General features: G+C 38.1%; 1 protein-coding gene across 1 annotated transcript in view; it reads right to left on the bottom strand.

Annotated features, from left to right (window-relative positions):
* The window catches only part of INPP4B (inositol polyphosphate-4-phosphatase type II B), a gene marked incomplete at its 5' end in the record, with an annotated part of 263,520 nt that overhangs the window by 41,150 nt on the left and 205,761 nt on the right, over positions 1–16,609 (bottom strand). The window contains 4 exons of the mRNA XM_018563411.1: positions 567–707; positions 4,194–4,311; positions 9,086–9,209; positions 11,144–11,316. Of these exons, the coding sequence (XP_018418913.1) occupies positions 567–707; positions 4,194–4,311; positions 9,086–9,209; positions 11,144–11,316 (556 nt within the window). The remainder of the gene's footprint in view (positions 1–566; positions 708–4,193; positions 4,312–9,085; positions 9,210–11,143; positions 11,317–16,609) is intronic.

Below are 16,609 nucleotides of genomic sequence, written 5' to 3'. Positions count from 1 at the left end.
ATATACACAGTATATATATATATATATATATATATATATATATATATCCACTGTATATATATATTCTTTAACAATCGTATGATGCTTTTGGAAAGTGGAAGGACTGCCAATATCTTTGAAGCCATGCATTTAGAATAACATGCATCTTTCTCCACTGATTTTCACAGGAAGAGTGGCTGCATCATAATCAATTTAGATACAAAAAGAAAAAGTTCTATTTATATAAAAATGTTATTGTTTTACTAAGATATCAATGTCAACAAAGCTGACAATGTTTTTAAAAGATGATGCTTTTAAAAGTCCTTTCCTGAAACTGTCCCATTGGCTATTCATTATCTGTTAAAATTTAAATGACCATATTGTTGTTATTGCAACTTTTAACCAATACCCTCCAGTATGACGCATGCTAAACCATACCAAATCAATTAGATCTTACTCCTACTGTTTTCCTACAGCTTCTTACTTCAACAGTGTTGAAGCCCTTTTACCTGGAGCTTCCCCTCAAAGCTCCACAACTAATTAATTTCTGTAAACTGATCATGCATTATCCTGGAACAATGTCTCACCTTTCTGCTATGGTTTGCTGCTCATTAATTCCAATATTAAAAAGCACTGGGTAAACACTGAGCGGTTTTCCGTCTTTGATCTGTTGCGGAAGCAGCTCAAACATTTTTGTTGGAAGCCTGACCTCCACCTCGTAGTGTTCTCTAAAATCAAATTCAAACCACAGTCAATTACTTTTCGCAAAACTTAAAATTACATTACCAACAATACATAAAACCAACGTTAAATTCTCATTTACACTTATGGCAGGCACAAACGAGTGCCACGTTTTAAAAATATCCATGACATTAACACTCATAAAATGTGCATTGCAATCTGTGGGAGGAGAGGAGCCATAGAGAGGCCAAACATTTTTGGTTGATTCAACTGGAAACATTATATAAATGTGTGTGTGTGTGTGTGTGTGTGTGTGTGTGTGTGTGTGTGTGTATATATATATAGATATCTCTCTCTCTCTCTCTCTCTCTCTCTCTCTCTATATATATATAGAGAGAGAGATATATATATAATTCTCTAATTATAGCTTTTTAAGATAGAAGACAAATTAAAAATCCCCATTATAAATCATCCAACAATTGATAAATCACAGAATATGCACAGTTGGAAAGAGATTATGTTTTGTACACTATAATCCAAGCATCTGTAGAAACGTTTTGAAAGAAAGCTTCCGGATATCTTATGGACCTCACAGAGGTTTTTGCAGTCTGGTTTTGCTGCTTGTAGCCTTCGGAATTACTTTTCCCTGCTCTCAATACACTGCACGGTCTACCTTCCTACTCTCATAAAGGGCTATGTCCTCTGTTTAGTGCACCAACCATATTGAAAAAGCCTGCCTGTCAGAACAGAGCAAGTGGTGATTTCAGCCATGTGTGAGTGCACTCTATGAAGATGCTATGAAGCCTGTGACCATAGACAATTGGAAGACCTAGAACAAAGGGACAGGTGCCTTTTTGAAAAATGAGAGAAGGTGTTAATTATAGAAAGCTTTCTATTGCTAAAAAGCAGAATGATGGTGGTGCAAATGATTATATTTTTGTAGGCCCTAGTCACAGTGACTTTATGTGCCTTAAGGAAAATACAACCCCGAACTGATAAACTGTATAGTAAATGTAAAAACTAAGGGTGGAGATGATGCCCACAACTGCCAGTCAGGTACTTTGATTTTGCAACATGTGCCAGAAAATGGCGCAGGAAATTTGAGTGGTTTATTGTGATCAACAAATCTCCTCCCTTTTCTCTAGTAGACCAGAGAAAGCAAAAAGCAAGGCAATTTCTGGTAAGTGTGTATGTGTTTGTAGTGCTGTCATAGCTAGCAATACTACTGATCCAAATTATGGCTCTAAATCTGACTCAGAAAAAAGTTACATTGTCATTACAAACTAGTAGGAAATAACTTTCAGACAATTTGCAACGCCAGTGAAACCCTGGCTTAGAAAATAAACAGATTTCCCAAGGCTAACTGTTCTATATTTACATTTGGCAGCTATAATTTGATGGACAAATAAAGTCATGCTTTTAGAAACTGACAAAATACTGATAACAGTTCACCAAACTGTGCTGTTATTATAAAAAATAATTCATCATGTTTACTCAAGAAACCTTAATGCTGAGCTCAAATTCTCACGATACAAAATTGGAAATGCAGGTGCATGCTTCTATTGAACCAATGAATCTTAGTGGCATCATAGATTACGAAACTACTGTATATAATTTGTGTAATATGTCATAGAAACAGACTAGAGATCCAGCATGTGCAAAGCTAGAGTAAACTGTTTCTTAACAAATGGCAAGTATACCCATTAATCTTACTAGCTTGTGCAATGCTTGTGCAATGGAATGATTTAAAATATTATTACTAAATACAATACAAATTTATTGACAAGTAAATGCATACAAGGTTCCTCCATATTGAGTTTTCTAAAAGCAATACTACACAGCAACAGTCTGCCCAGAGGTACCCTCTTTAATGCAGAGAAATCAGGACGCTTTCATTGCACACCTGCTCCATCTCCTTTTCCCAGCCTTCATCACTATTTTGGAGAAGACACAAGATGCAAGGGAGCTGACAGCTAATGTACTACACTCACCAAATGCTACAGTAGGATCTGGCATTTGTATTTTCACTTAGCCACACTGTGATCACAATGTGAATGACCCGGGGTGTGGGAGGACATTTGAGAGGCTGCACAACACAGTACCATTCAACCATAAATGTGGCAGGTTGCACAACAGAGCCAGAACTAAGAAAAATGTCCTGAATAGTGTGCATGAAGCACAAAATAACAACACGGTATGCTTGGTGTGCTTCCCCTACCTGTTCCAGGCCATCCTGCTGTGCTCAGTTTTATATGAAACACAAAATAAATTGTGCTGTGTGCCACCCACTGTCCATCTATCCTAGTCACACAAAGTTTAAAGAAAAATGTAAATGTAAAAAATCTGTCTGACTAATTTGCTGTGCTAGGTTAGAAAATGAAAAACACACACAAAATATGTCCTGTTGTGCACCCAAAATGTCCCAGCTAAGCTTCCCTGCTTAATTCTGAATAGAGCAAAAATATACTCTGCGGTGCCCTACCAACATCCTTGTCTGCACATCCTGCTGTGCTAAGTTCAAAATAAAACATAACATATATACTGCTTTGCACCTTCCTGTAGGATGCCTGTCTTTCTATCCTACCAAGCTCCGTTCAAAATTAAACTCAAAATTTACTCTGCAGTGTGCTCCCCACATGCCTGCCATCTGGTCTCCCAGACTTATTTCAAAATGAAACAGCCCTGAACTGTTACATTTTGTAGTCTTGCACTTCTCTAGAAATGAATAGGAACCAGTATTGACATTGCAGTGCCAATTCATTTTCACAGTTCCCACAAGCAACCACCTGCCTGACCTTGACGTGCTGTATGCGGTGCAAGTTTACGCTATAAAATCTGGTTCCCAAACTTAAGCCATATATGTATAAGCCCTAAATCCGAAGATTTGGGGGCTGATGTATGAAAAGTTTGCTTTGTCATTCCTACAATCCATGGCTTGAAACATTTTGATTGGTTTCTATGGTCAACAAGAAATTTACCTGTTAGCACACTTTATATACCAGTCCCCAAATTCCTTCATTTACTACTTCATACGGGGTCTATTTATAAATGTTTTCATATAAGATTCTCACAATTTTCACCCAAGATTCACATAATTTGATTCAATTAAAAAAAAATGAATGTTGTATGCATCTTGTGTGAAAACATAAATTTGCCCCTTGCATATATTTATATTTAACTTTAAGCAAAAAACTAACAAGAATTAGCTCATATTGCAAACAATTGCTGAGAATTTTCTTCTCGCGGCTTGAGGCAATCCCGTGTCATTTATCATGCAACTTTGTTCTGAACTTTATTCATAAATGAAAATGTCAAGCCTTATAAATGGAATTAATTATCCCAACATGAGCTGCAGACAAGATAAAAATGCAAGGATATAACTCATGATTCAATATTATGGAATTGATTGTGGCAATATGAACATCACAATGTATCATAACAGTAATTAGTTGTGAAATCTAATACGCTTTGAAAAACAAAATGTTTTGTTAATCTAATTGCTGAAGATTGTTTCTGGAACAGAGAAGGCTTACCGTCTTCCAGTCACAAGGGGCAGGAAGTCATCTGATTTGGCCTCTGTTATTCTGAATACTATGTGCCTCAGATCTGAAATGCTGGCAGCCATATCTTCCAGCATCCCAATTTCTTCACCTAGATGCAACATGGATAAGAAAAGTGTCATACATGTGCAATGTATTTTGGTAATATACCATTTCCTTATTTTGAGAGCAACATCAGGCAACAAGTAAACTTGTTACATACTCAATGCTATTTGAGATTGCCCTCTTTTGAATATATCTAAACTTTTGGGCAGCATTTCTTTGGTCAGCATGCCAAGATCTCTGTGATCAAATAATAATCCCAATCGCCTACAGTTTGCTTTAGACCTGGTAAAGTCTTCATTTTAAATTGTATATTTAATTGTATATAGGCAAAACCTTTTTTAGTTTTGGATAGAGAAGGAAAGGGATAAACCTTCTGTGAAGTTTTCATTGCTGTATTTGTCCCCTGTGAAGAGATTCCCCCATTGTCATCGAAGCAGATAGTGGGGGGAAATTCAAAATATCCTCAGAACAAGAGGTGGGGAAAAAAAACATCTAATGGGGACAACTATGAGAGGAATTACCCTCAGATTTCAACTAACTTCCTATTGCATATCTGGGACAGGAAGTGAAACCAGAACTGTTAACTGTTACTGAACACTAAGCAATGTCCTACTATCAATAAGACAGACAGATGAGATACAAAACTATAAATCGTTTAAATATTTTTTTCTTTTATTTTTACTTAATGTGAAACAATATTTTGACTCAGTTTGTTCTGATGGCACCTACATACTTTCTGTGCAGAGGCTTTTACTGCAGCACAAGGGTAAGTATGGAGTATAAGGCTTATAGTTTGGCCTTATTTTAGAGGTTAGGTTAGTGTTAGTTGTAAAGCTTAAATGATACAGGGAGAGGTTAAGTTTTAAGGGTTTGCTTTAGGGGTAAATGTTAGGGTTGGGGGTTAGGTGCTAGGGATATGTTAAGGAATAAGTGTTTAGTGTTGGGGGATTAAGTGTTAAGGACTCATTTTAGGTTTAAGAATGCGAAGAATGCGAAGGAACGTTGGGCATCTACAGAATTCACACTGGTTCTTACCTTTGGGAACCTTGTGCTAAAGATACTAGGGCAAGATTTATTTCAGCAAGACCTAATGAACCAACAATACTTACACCTTTCTAGGGAAAAGTGCATCTAACATATCTTCAAATCAAAACTTGAAAAGATTATGCTATTTGGGAGATATTGCAATTGTTCTAAAATACCAGATTAAGAGATTACTTGAGGAGGTGGGGCAGATACTTTGGCCTCCTGTCACATGACTCTGTGCCACCTCCTTTAAATGCACCAGCATGTGGGTGATGCTGTAGTTGACTTAGAAGCATGAATCATAGCACACACAACTTTGCACGGCTATCAGCTCAGATTCAGGGCCCTTAGGGATCAAGACATTTATTAGGTAATGCATTTCCTGCTTCATGTTTCTGCTCACTGACATTTAGGAAATGTATGATGCGTCTATTTATTCCTAACATAGAAAGCTCTCCTTGTTTGGACTAAATTATAGTCACCTATACATTAGGGCATCAGCATCTGTACCCATTATTAAAAAAAATCCAAACCTTTACAGTTTTTTAATTTGATCTTGAACTCTCACCCTCATAAAATATTATTTCACTGTGGTCTATGGTGTACAATGCACTTCTTTCTTTCTCTTTACTGTGCTTCGCTATATTATTTAATAACAACCACAAATGTTAATTTTTTTCTTGGCCAGTGGACTCAAACATGGACTTAGGTGTTGTATAACTTAAATTGCTTCTTATTAGTTTTAAGCTATTTTGAGCATCTTTTTGTGTGAAATAAAATACCTATAAGTACTGAAGTTTCTCCAAGATGGAGTGGGTGCAGGATATAATCTTCTGCTCATGGTGCTTCAGATGGCATTTAGAGTGATTTATAAAGCCAGCTATGAGATAAGGTCCAACCGTGTGTTAATCATGGATGCTTGCATTTATCACTCATTTAATATGCTCTGCATACAAAGAGGGGATGTGCACAACACTGTGCTGGTTGGACACGTTTCAGATGACTAATTTACAGCTCACTTCAGGCTGCCGAGGTTGATGACTGATTTTCATAGCTGCTGGTTGAGTGGGTAAATCACAGCTGCAATAGCTTGAAGCAGGTATAAGAATCTAGCAAATTATGCATCCTTGTTCTTTAAGTGGCTGTGCATGGCTTCTGAAGCAAGAGAGCTATAATAATTATTCCAGGAAAGAAATTAATCAGTATGTTGTGAGCAGTTAAGAGATTATCACTTACTGATTACCAAACCCAACAGGGAAGAATTGTCATTTTGCATGGTTAATTAATTTGGGCTCAGAGTCAAAAGCTATAGATTTGTTAATAAACTAATGCAAATAACTTCTCTATATAGAAGAAATATTGGTGTTAAGATGTTCCGTAACAAAATGCCATTGTTTAAGTAGATCTTTTGTCTACAGCTCAATAAGCGTGCAAATGGCAACACACGTTGGCTTTCATTGGGTATAAATCCAAGTTGTTAATTGACTCTTCACATGGGTATACATTTAGGTTTATAATTGACACTAGATCCACGGCATTCTAATTCTTAGTTATATCTCAACAAATACCTTCAGGTACAATATTAAATTAAAAAGAAAACTTAGGTTGATCATGAATATGATCTATTATGAGAAGCCCACAGTCTACCTCTGGCACAGACATTAGAGGGTAGTCAGATGTGCATTTACCTAAAAGCAACCAACTAGCAGAGCACTCTTAACTTATAAGCTTATATAAAAAAGGTGCTGGTCCCAGCTAATCAGTGGGATAACAGTTTGTGGGACATGTTTTTTTTTTGCTTGAATGACTGTTACCCCAGCCAGTCAGTGGCCATCTTAGGGGGGAAACCCACAGATATGGGATTGTCAGTAAATCCAGCCAAAAATGTTCATAGGACCCTGGTTCACACCTAGGCGGCACCGCTTTTGCGCGTTTATATGTGCGTTAGCAGCATGCGGTTATTTGCGCGTTTATGCGCGCTCTGCACATTGGTACATGAAGACGCGCGTTTTGATTGGCAGCTCATAAACCATTGTGGGCAGTGGAAGAACGCGCGTATAAACGTGCAAAAATGCTCACAAACATGTGCAACATGCTGCTGTTGTGTGTTTTTGGGCATTTCCAATGAAGTCTATGGGGAGGAAAAGCGCTTTTAACTGCCCAAAGAAGCTCCTGTATCTTTTTAGGCATCTGGCGTTTTTCTGCTGGCATTTTTCTGCTCAGGTGTGAACCAGGGCCATTTAAAATCATGGGATTTCTTGTGATGGGCAGTTAAAAGCGCTTTTCGAAAACACCTTGGGCTAAGAGTTGAAGAAAAAAATGTAATAACTAATAGACAAATGGGTTGGTCAATGACTGATTGAAGTAAAGAAATCAATAAATAAACATGCTTGACTAGGTGAATTTGAGAGACTGTCTAAACATTTTGAAGAGGGAGCCATAAGAAATAGAAAGGGGAGGAGAGCTCTAGAGAAAGGCTGCCAGAGCAAAATCTTGTAGTTTCTGAAAGACACGGTCATGAGTTAGGAACACATTAGTAGGTCAGCATTGAGGCAGAGAAAATGAAGGTGATGTGTTTTCAAAGCAAAATATATAGTAGTATCTTAAATTGACAGTAAAGGGATTGGCAAAGAAAGGTGGCAGATGAAGAATAGAGGGCTCGGCTAATATTAAATCATAAAGTACTATTCCCGATATTGACTAGAGTTGAAAGATATGTTGGTGAAGAAAAAAACAGGAGAAAGTTGCAGCAATTGGAGATTTAGGGAATACAATGTTCTATCTAGATTAGTTACTTTAATGGCATCCTTCAAAAACTATAGGAGACCCACAGCAGATAGAGCAACAAAATAAATGAGCGGAAACTCCAGTTCTTTGTTTTGATGTATAAATATAGGCACACACTGCCTTGTTAATTTACTCACTGTATAGATGTTTAAAGTGTACTTTTGCAGCCAAATTGGGATAACACCTACTTTACATTTGTTACAAGTTTGCATTTACATAGCATAATGTATTACAAAAACCTTTAATAATTGATACTTACATTTTTAAGTACTTTTAACTTGTTTAAAAATCCTACTTAGCTCCCCACTATGTAATATTAAGGAGGGAGTTGTAGAGTTGTTTACCATAATTTACTGTCTGCACTGTGCTGACAGATCTCATCATTAGTAAACTAGATTTCGAAACGGTCTGTCCTAAGAAAGTGTTAAGACTGTATGTTAATGAGAAGAAACTTGGTCTTATCCTCTATGTTCCTTTTGAAATTGCTCTGAGTAAGGTGCAGTCCTGCCAATAATCCTGCTCCAAATAAGCAGCAATAAAGGTAAGAAACATTTTTGAAATCATTTTAGGTACTCTGTGTGAATGGGAACACAGTACAAACATCAAATGGCCGCAAATGTGGAAATTCACTTTAAGAAACTTCGTTTTTGGATTGAAAAAGGGTGTATCTTGGCCAAGTGTGCAAGTGGAAGTAGCAGAATTTAGGAGGTGTGCTGAATGGAATAACACAGAGAGATGATCCAAGCGCTAATAAATTGACATCAAAATTAAATGCAGCGATTGTAACAAAGCCATTTGGTGCTGTTGTCAAGTAAGAATATAGATGGCCATAAACAGCAGAAGACAATCCAACATGTCTGTATGATCCAGACACTACATCTGTGGTTCCACCTATCCATAACTTCACTCTTATTTTCACATATCATAAACTGCCAGCCTGTAATCATTTTAACCATTTCAGGTCTACCCATATAATGTTTAGTAGTGTAAATTGTGGCAATACTTACTATATGTGCTCAGAAGACCTTCATATTGTACTAGTAACCCCACTGTGTGGAGCTGCTGTAGAAAGCCCTGATTGTGTAAACTTGAATGCAGCTTAACTATAAATCCGCAGACCAATCCTGAAAGCTGTAAGATGGCAGGAAGGAAAGAAAGAAATCTTATGAATGGAGTTACATTATTTTCTAAAGAGCTTGTAATGATTGCGTACACCTAAATGTGTTCGAGCATTATAGATGCACTATAGCTGCTTACACATTTTCCGAGAATGATGGGTGAGAAATGTTCTCACCCTTGCAGGCTAGTGGGACTAACACTGTTCTTTCCTTCAAGTAACTCTGAAGGTAGTATGCAGTGAAAAGATGTTTCCCTTTTTTAATGGAAAACAGGAAATAACAAATTATTGGCCATTAACAATACCGGACCTTATTTTTGTATCACTCCGCTGTAGATCCTCAAATCATGTCTGAATTGTTTCTGACACTGTCCTTCCTTCTGGAGGGTGGCTACTTGTTGTAAAGTAGCCACCGCTCCAAGCTTGCTTGCGTAATGGACTACAATCTCACATTTGAGATTAGCCACCCTTCAGAAGGAAGGACAGTGCCAGTATGAATTCAGAGATTATTTGAGGATATAGTGCCCAATGATACACAAGATACATTTATGTTAATAGTTAAGGTACTTCAATGCATTTTTAAGATTCAACTCCTGAGTTTAGTGTCACTTTAAAATGTTGCAAAAGCTTTGCAAGTTTTTGAAGCTCACAAGTGCATGGCTTTATTTAGCACTACATTACCTGATGCTCAACTGTAATACTCAAATTCTTTGCATTACCTGAGGTAGTGTATGGCCAGTCTTAAAAAGATGTCTATTACAAATCACACTTTCTTTTTCAAATACTCTTGACATGAATCAACCTACATCAAAAGTTCCATCAAAAGGGATTTGATCAGGAGTAAAGACACTGAAATATCTCATAATGTAAAGAGCAAAGTAAAATAAACTGTCACAAATGACAATCCAAGAGTCTTTATCGTTTACTGCTCTGACTCCTTAAAATCTGATTGGTTTTAATGGGTTCCTCCACTTTGCACATCAATATTACTCTTTGTATTTATTAAATTATTCTGTAAAATGGTTGGTGAGCTGGAAATGTACAGTATATCTAGACAAAAGGTTATATCAAGACATCCAAAATGATATAGTATTGTACCATATGTTCTACTCATGTCACTGTAAACAGTTTGTTTCATTATCTAAAATCTCCTGACTTAAGTCATACATTTTCTGACAAACAATTTAGTGCTGCAAATAAAGTTAGTAATTCTTATGTATACCTGTGCTGCCTTGAATGAATTCTTCTCTACATTTTAAACTACATTATCAGTCTGAGGAGTTTCTATTAACCTAAACTTTCCATACATTCCTAAAATGGCTATATATATTATGGTCAGTTAGGCTTAAGATTAAACTGCAGCTTTTTCTGCCCAGCACCCAGTGCTATATTCACTCCAATCAGGTGAACAGTGTACACTCTCCAATTAATCCTATGGAGAGTTCATACTCTGCTGGATTGAATGGAAAATGCAGAGTGAATGCACAGGCCCAGCTCAGAATACTTTGACAAGTGGATCGGCAATCTCATCTGGGATATCTCACTGGATCAAGGACAGGTGAGTGAAAAGCTGGCAGGGGTGGCTGAGGGCAGGAAAACTACACTATAGATGTAACTGCTCACAGTGACTCATCCCTCATTGCACAGCTCCATCTGAGGATTCTATCATACCAAGGTAGCCTTCAAGCAGGCAGCATCATTTGGCTCTTTGAATATACAGTATATAGTTTAAAGTAGTATAAACTAAACAAACAGTTCAAATGAAAACTGAGCCAAAACCAATCAAGTTTTCCTTTGACTTGAATGCCTGTCTACGAGGAATAATTTGAGGTATATTTCTCAGTATGAAGTAACAGACCTGCTGTCTCAATTGTTTGATTGTCCCTTCTAGTACTTTATGAAAAGGTGCGCGTATATGTGATGCCAAGTGTCTCATGTGTGAACTTACGGCTTGGCTGAAAACCACATCTCTTCTGAATGTGAGGCGCAGGCACTGGGGCAAAGCACACGCCAGCTCTTGCAGCACAACAAAAGTCATTGAAGCCTTCGCCTTCTCCACAACTTCTGCTACACAGTCGTTTAGTGTAATTATCAGAGGGTAGAGCTGTTCATACCAGTCTTCTGCATGATAGAAAAAAAGACAGTGATCAAAGTAAACAGAGCGAGAACACCATGAAAGGAGTGCCTGCTGCCATGCTGAGAAAACACTGAATACATAAAAATATTATGCAAACTTGCTCTCATAAGATAGACATCACATTCACAGAATTTGTTAGAGGCTGCCATTAGCCGCTGCCTGCCAGTCACTCTCACCACTGAATATTGACAGGCTGATAAAACACCAGCTGTTCACAAAGTTTCATTCCCAGTTAGAAAACAGATGTGAGCTGTGGACCGAGAGAGGATCATACCATCACAATTACAATAATTACTGTTCGTATTAGTGAGCTGTGACACATATGTTCACAGAACAGACCTGCTTGATAACTGGTATACAATCTGTAACCAAAAAGAAAAAAAAACTCTCACAAAATAATGTTTTCAAGCTGTCTCTTAATTGATATATCCACTGAGAGTCATGAATCATTATGAGGCTGCCAACTTCAAAACCAGTAGAACATTTACATCTGTGAAGTCAACTGAGGTAAAACTCTTTTTAGAACCACTCTTGCCTTTTTTTTATTTTAGGGCCTCCTTTTCTTGCCAAACCGTGGCAGGGATAAAAGGAAAGGGATTCACATGCTCCCTGTCTGCACTTCCCAACATAAAGGTGATCCAGGTTTAGTCCTTTTTATGACCAGAGGTCACTGAGACCTAGATGCCTAATTAAAATATAACAGTGTTAGTATGCACTGGTTACTTTGACAATAACTGTTTGACTAATTTAGAGACCTTTCTCACAACGCACAGACAGAAGCTCCTATTGCTAAAATGGAACACGGATTAAGGTGCCATAAGCACAGGGTATCCTGCCTGAAAATGTTTTTCTACAGTTTATGGTGAAGAAAGGGTTAGTGGGGAATGATTTATGGAAGAAAGCTTTAAGGTGCCCATACACTGTGCGATTATCGTCTTTTGTCTAAGGAGCATGTTCGAAAACCAGCCGAAAATCTTACGATTTTCGGCTGGTTTGTGGCATGCTCGGGAAACAAATGCCGAATGGGCCGGGGTGCACACGCGCACACTGCCCGTTCAGCATTGCGGTCATCGGAAGTACGATCGCAAGTACGATCTGCCTGTCCAAGATGGGCAGATAGTACGTTTTTTAAATTACTTTACAACCATCGCAAGACTAATGTCTTGCGATGGTTGTAAAGTGTATGGCCACCTTCAGATAAGAACAAAACACTAATCAACACAGTTACAAGTGCATTAAAAATAATGAACTTTATTTTTAAATGTGGCAAGTGTAAGTTCTCAATTAGTTTTTGTGCAAATTTTTTTAATAGGTTTTCAAGTTTTAACAGATAAGATGAGACAATAAACATAACAAAATTCACAGAAATAAAAAGGTGCTCGAATTGCTCATATAAGAAAAAAGTTGTACTAACAGCATGAATAATCATGAGCAATACAGTCATCAGAAATATGGGGTTGCAAACTTGGAACATAATAACATCCGTAAACAAGTCCAATGAAGTACCTAGGGAAGGAAAGCAACTGCAATGGGGTGAAGTCTCGACTCAGAGAGCGAAAGATTGAAAGAGAGGCAATAAGGACAAAGAGAAAAAAAAAGGGAGGAGCAGGGAGGAAGGAAAGAGGTAGAAGAGAAAGTAAAAGGAAGGAACCAGTAAGGATGGGGGCAGGCAAAGTATTAGAGGAGGGTGACCACATTCACTCCGTTGGTGCTAAGGGAGAGGCCAACTAAGACAGGGTCATAGGAAAAGGAATTCCGCTGGAAGCCAGGAGGGAAAAAGTGGTCCAGTCAGGGAGTCCAGATGGCATTATATCTCTGCATTTTATCCTTGTGATGAGCAGTGATTTTATCAAAAAACATTGTATGAGGCATATTATCAAAGAACCAACGGAGAGAAAGTGTGGGGGACCTCCAAGACAGCGCAACCACACGTTTAGCAGCCATAAAAATATGTTGGAGCAATCTGAAATGAGTTGGAGAGTAACCAGTGGGCTTTTTATTGAGGAGCGTATCATAGGGGTCCTTCATAAGAGGTGATTCCATCACGGTTCGTATGTTACGGTAAATGGACAACCAAAAACGAATTATGACAGGACAATCCCACCAAATACGGGCAAATTTTCCCTCCGCCTCAGATGCCCTGAAGCAGGTAGAGGGGTATGAAGAAAGGGTTTTGTCAATCCAGTTCCGCTCTAGGTACCACCTAAAAAGTAGTTTATAGTTAGTTTCTAGGGCCGAAACTGCAGAGGAACTATTCGGGGTATCGGCCCAGATTTGGAAACAATACTCAGCTGGTAGACAAAACCCTAGCTCAGACTCCAATTTGGTAACATAGAGGGGTAAAGAGGGCTTGTATGAAGTTGCAAAAAAAGAAATAAATTATCCTGGGAACATGGAGGTCCATGGCGCAGATGTGTTCAAACTGTATCTTCTTCGAGACTTCAGATTGAGTATGTCGTAAGCCTTTAAGATAATGTTTGTTTTGTAGATATCAAATTTGTTAGTTGGAAGAAAGGTGATATTTCTATTGAAGAACTGTTGAGTCAACCAGCTTAGCAGGAGTAATAAGGTCATTAGCAGTCCGTCGATGAAACGCCCCAGAATTCAGCTGACCTGGTAGGAAGGAAGGGGTGCCAATAAGGGTAAGTAAGGGAGAATGAGGAGAGAGCAACCCTCCAGAATACTTTACATCATCCCACAATCGTAAGGAATGTACTGTGATGGGAGCAGAGATCCCTTTGCACCTATGAGGATGCAACCAGAACAGACTGCAAACCAAAATAAGACGACACAGGTAAGCCTCCAAGGAGACCCAAAGAGGAACATCTTTCTAGCATTCCATTTCACAAGTTGGTTACAGGAGGAAGGCCTGAACCTCCCGGTTTTTTCGGATGGAACTAGGTTGCTTGAGAAACCCTGGGATAAAACCATGCCAAACAAACTTGGATATGTGAGCTTGGAGAGCGCGTAAGCGATAGCGAGGGATCGACACAGGCAACACTCTAATGTAATAAGGAAATTTGGGGAGGAGAGACATCTTCACTGCCTCAACCCTGCCCATCCAGGAGATGCTATAATCATTCCAGGTAGTCAAGAGATCACATACATGTCTAAATAAGGAGGGATAATTGGCCTGATATAAAGTATCATAGGACTTAGTCAGAAAGACCCCAAGGTAAGGCACCAAAGTCCTCATAAGGTTAGGGAGGGATACCACCGGGTTAGACAAACAAAGTAAAACATAATCTGCAAACAACAGTTTATGATGGTAGCCTGCCACTTCCACACCACTGTCAGGGCATGACCTGATGTGTTGTGTTAAGGGTTCAATGCTCAAGGCGAATAGCAGAGGGGGAAGGGGACACCCTCCTCTCATGCCACGTTCAATCAGGAATGAGTCAGAGTAATGACCAGCATAGTCCTTAATTTGTTTTAATATCACACTCAAGTATTCCCTGTACAGCAACTCACAGACTGGAAGAGAGTGGGCCAGGAGAAGAAGCCAATCAGCTGAACTGCATTTACAAGCACTGACAAGGAAAATGCTGACGGGAGGAGAAAGCAGCGCATCAGTCTGCTGCCATTCCTTTTCTGTCCAATCATAGCTTAGTAACAGAAATGGCACGGCCGTGATGCAAAACTGCAGCACATAAAAGTCAGAGCAACAACCTGGCTGTGCTCTGTTGCAGGGCTATGTAAATCTCAGAACTGACTGGAGAAAAAAGCTAATCATTTGCTAAATAAAACTACTTCCATATTTTTTTTCAGATGTGTGTTTATTTTGTTAATAAACCTCTAAAACTTAAATCATATAGTGCTGCAGAGCTCAGCACTTACCATGATTTCTCTGTGTCTTTCTCTCCAAGGCTGTGGTTGCTTTGTTTTCCTTCTGTGATGCCCCCTTCTCAGGTTCCTGTTCTCAGAGGGCTCCATTCTCTTACTTGGTCCAGTGGACCCACCCTTTCAAGTGCGCTACCGGATGGCGCTAGGTACATCTCTTTCTATGCTGCACAGAAAATAAAGCCCTAAAGCCTAAGCAGAAAGCCACTCCTGTGCTCCTCCCTCTTCCCACCTTTAAGCAAGTGATTGACAGTGACCGGAGTCCCTATTACAATTTACACGGGAAGTATAGAGGATGCGCTATCCCCTACACAGATATCCCCTACACAGAGGCTCGTGGAATTAACGCTATAGGACCTGCAGCCTGAGATGGTAAGAAGCTAGAAATGTAGATGTATTCTCACACACTGGAAGAAAGGAATGTACTTTCTGTGTTGTACATGTTCCTTGGGATGCATTAGAAAATAAATTGTTTTATATTATTATTATTTTTATTTAATACTACTTTACCTTTTCTGGAGTTCACCTTTAAATTGTACTTCTTTCTTCCCTCACAAAATGTAATTCTTTACTTCCCAAAGTAAATAAGAACAATCTGGCTGACAATATCTATCCATATGACATATTCATGAAAAGCTATCATTAATTTCTGATTTCTGTATTACAATTGCCTTATTGTTGTATACCTTAATGTGTTTATTGAGGCGCCAGTATTCACGGAGAACAAAAAGACAACAAAAGATAAGCATACTAGAGAAGAATGCAATCAAAATGGTCCATTCTGCATAAAATGCCAAAATTATTTTTGTAAAAGAAAAATGTAAGTAGGACATTATCTGCTTCTTATTGAGAAAGAAAGAAAGAAAGAAAGAAAGAAAGAAAGAAAATTGACAATGCCATGACCTAAGTGTTACAATCCTACAACCTAGATTACATGGACTCTTGACTAACAATCATTACTGTAAAAAGTAGATTGTTTTTAGTTAGCAGTAAGATAAGAGGGCCAAAAGAAATACAGCTATACACAGGAACAAGGCTTCTAATAAATCAGCACACACTGGCAAGAATATTTTCATCAAATTGATTGCTTTAATGCATATATCCTAAAATGACTTGAGTTCCCCTTTAAATAAGCCTGTATATTACATAAAAACACCAATAGGTGGCAGTAAATTACTATTTGCACTGCAATTCTATTTTGTTTTGCCAAAGTCCCTTATCGATCCTTATTTGGTTTTTTTTTGTACATTTGGATTCATTGCAGTGAAGACATTGATAAAAGGATTATGAGATTGAAAGCTGTGAATCTCATACTCCCCACTGATGTAACATGCATGGATCTCCCTGAAATAATTTGTTATATATATATATATATATATATATATATATTGTGTATATATATATATATATATATATATATATATATATATATATATA

This window comes from Nanorana parkeri, unplaced genomic scaffold (genome assembly GCF_000935625.1).
Source record: "Nanorana parkeri isolate BGI_ZX_2015 unplaced genomic scaffold, ASM93562v1 scaffold662, whole genome shotgun sequence".
NCBI lineage: Eukaryota > Metazoa > Chordata > Amphibia > Anura > Dicroglossidae > Nanorana > Nanorana parkeri.
This window is presented reverse-complemented; position numbering and strand designations above follow the sequence as displayed.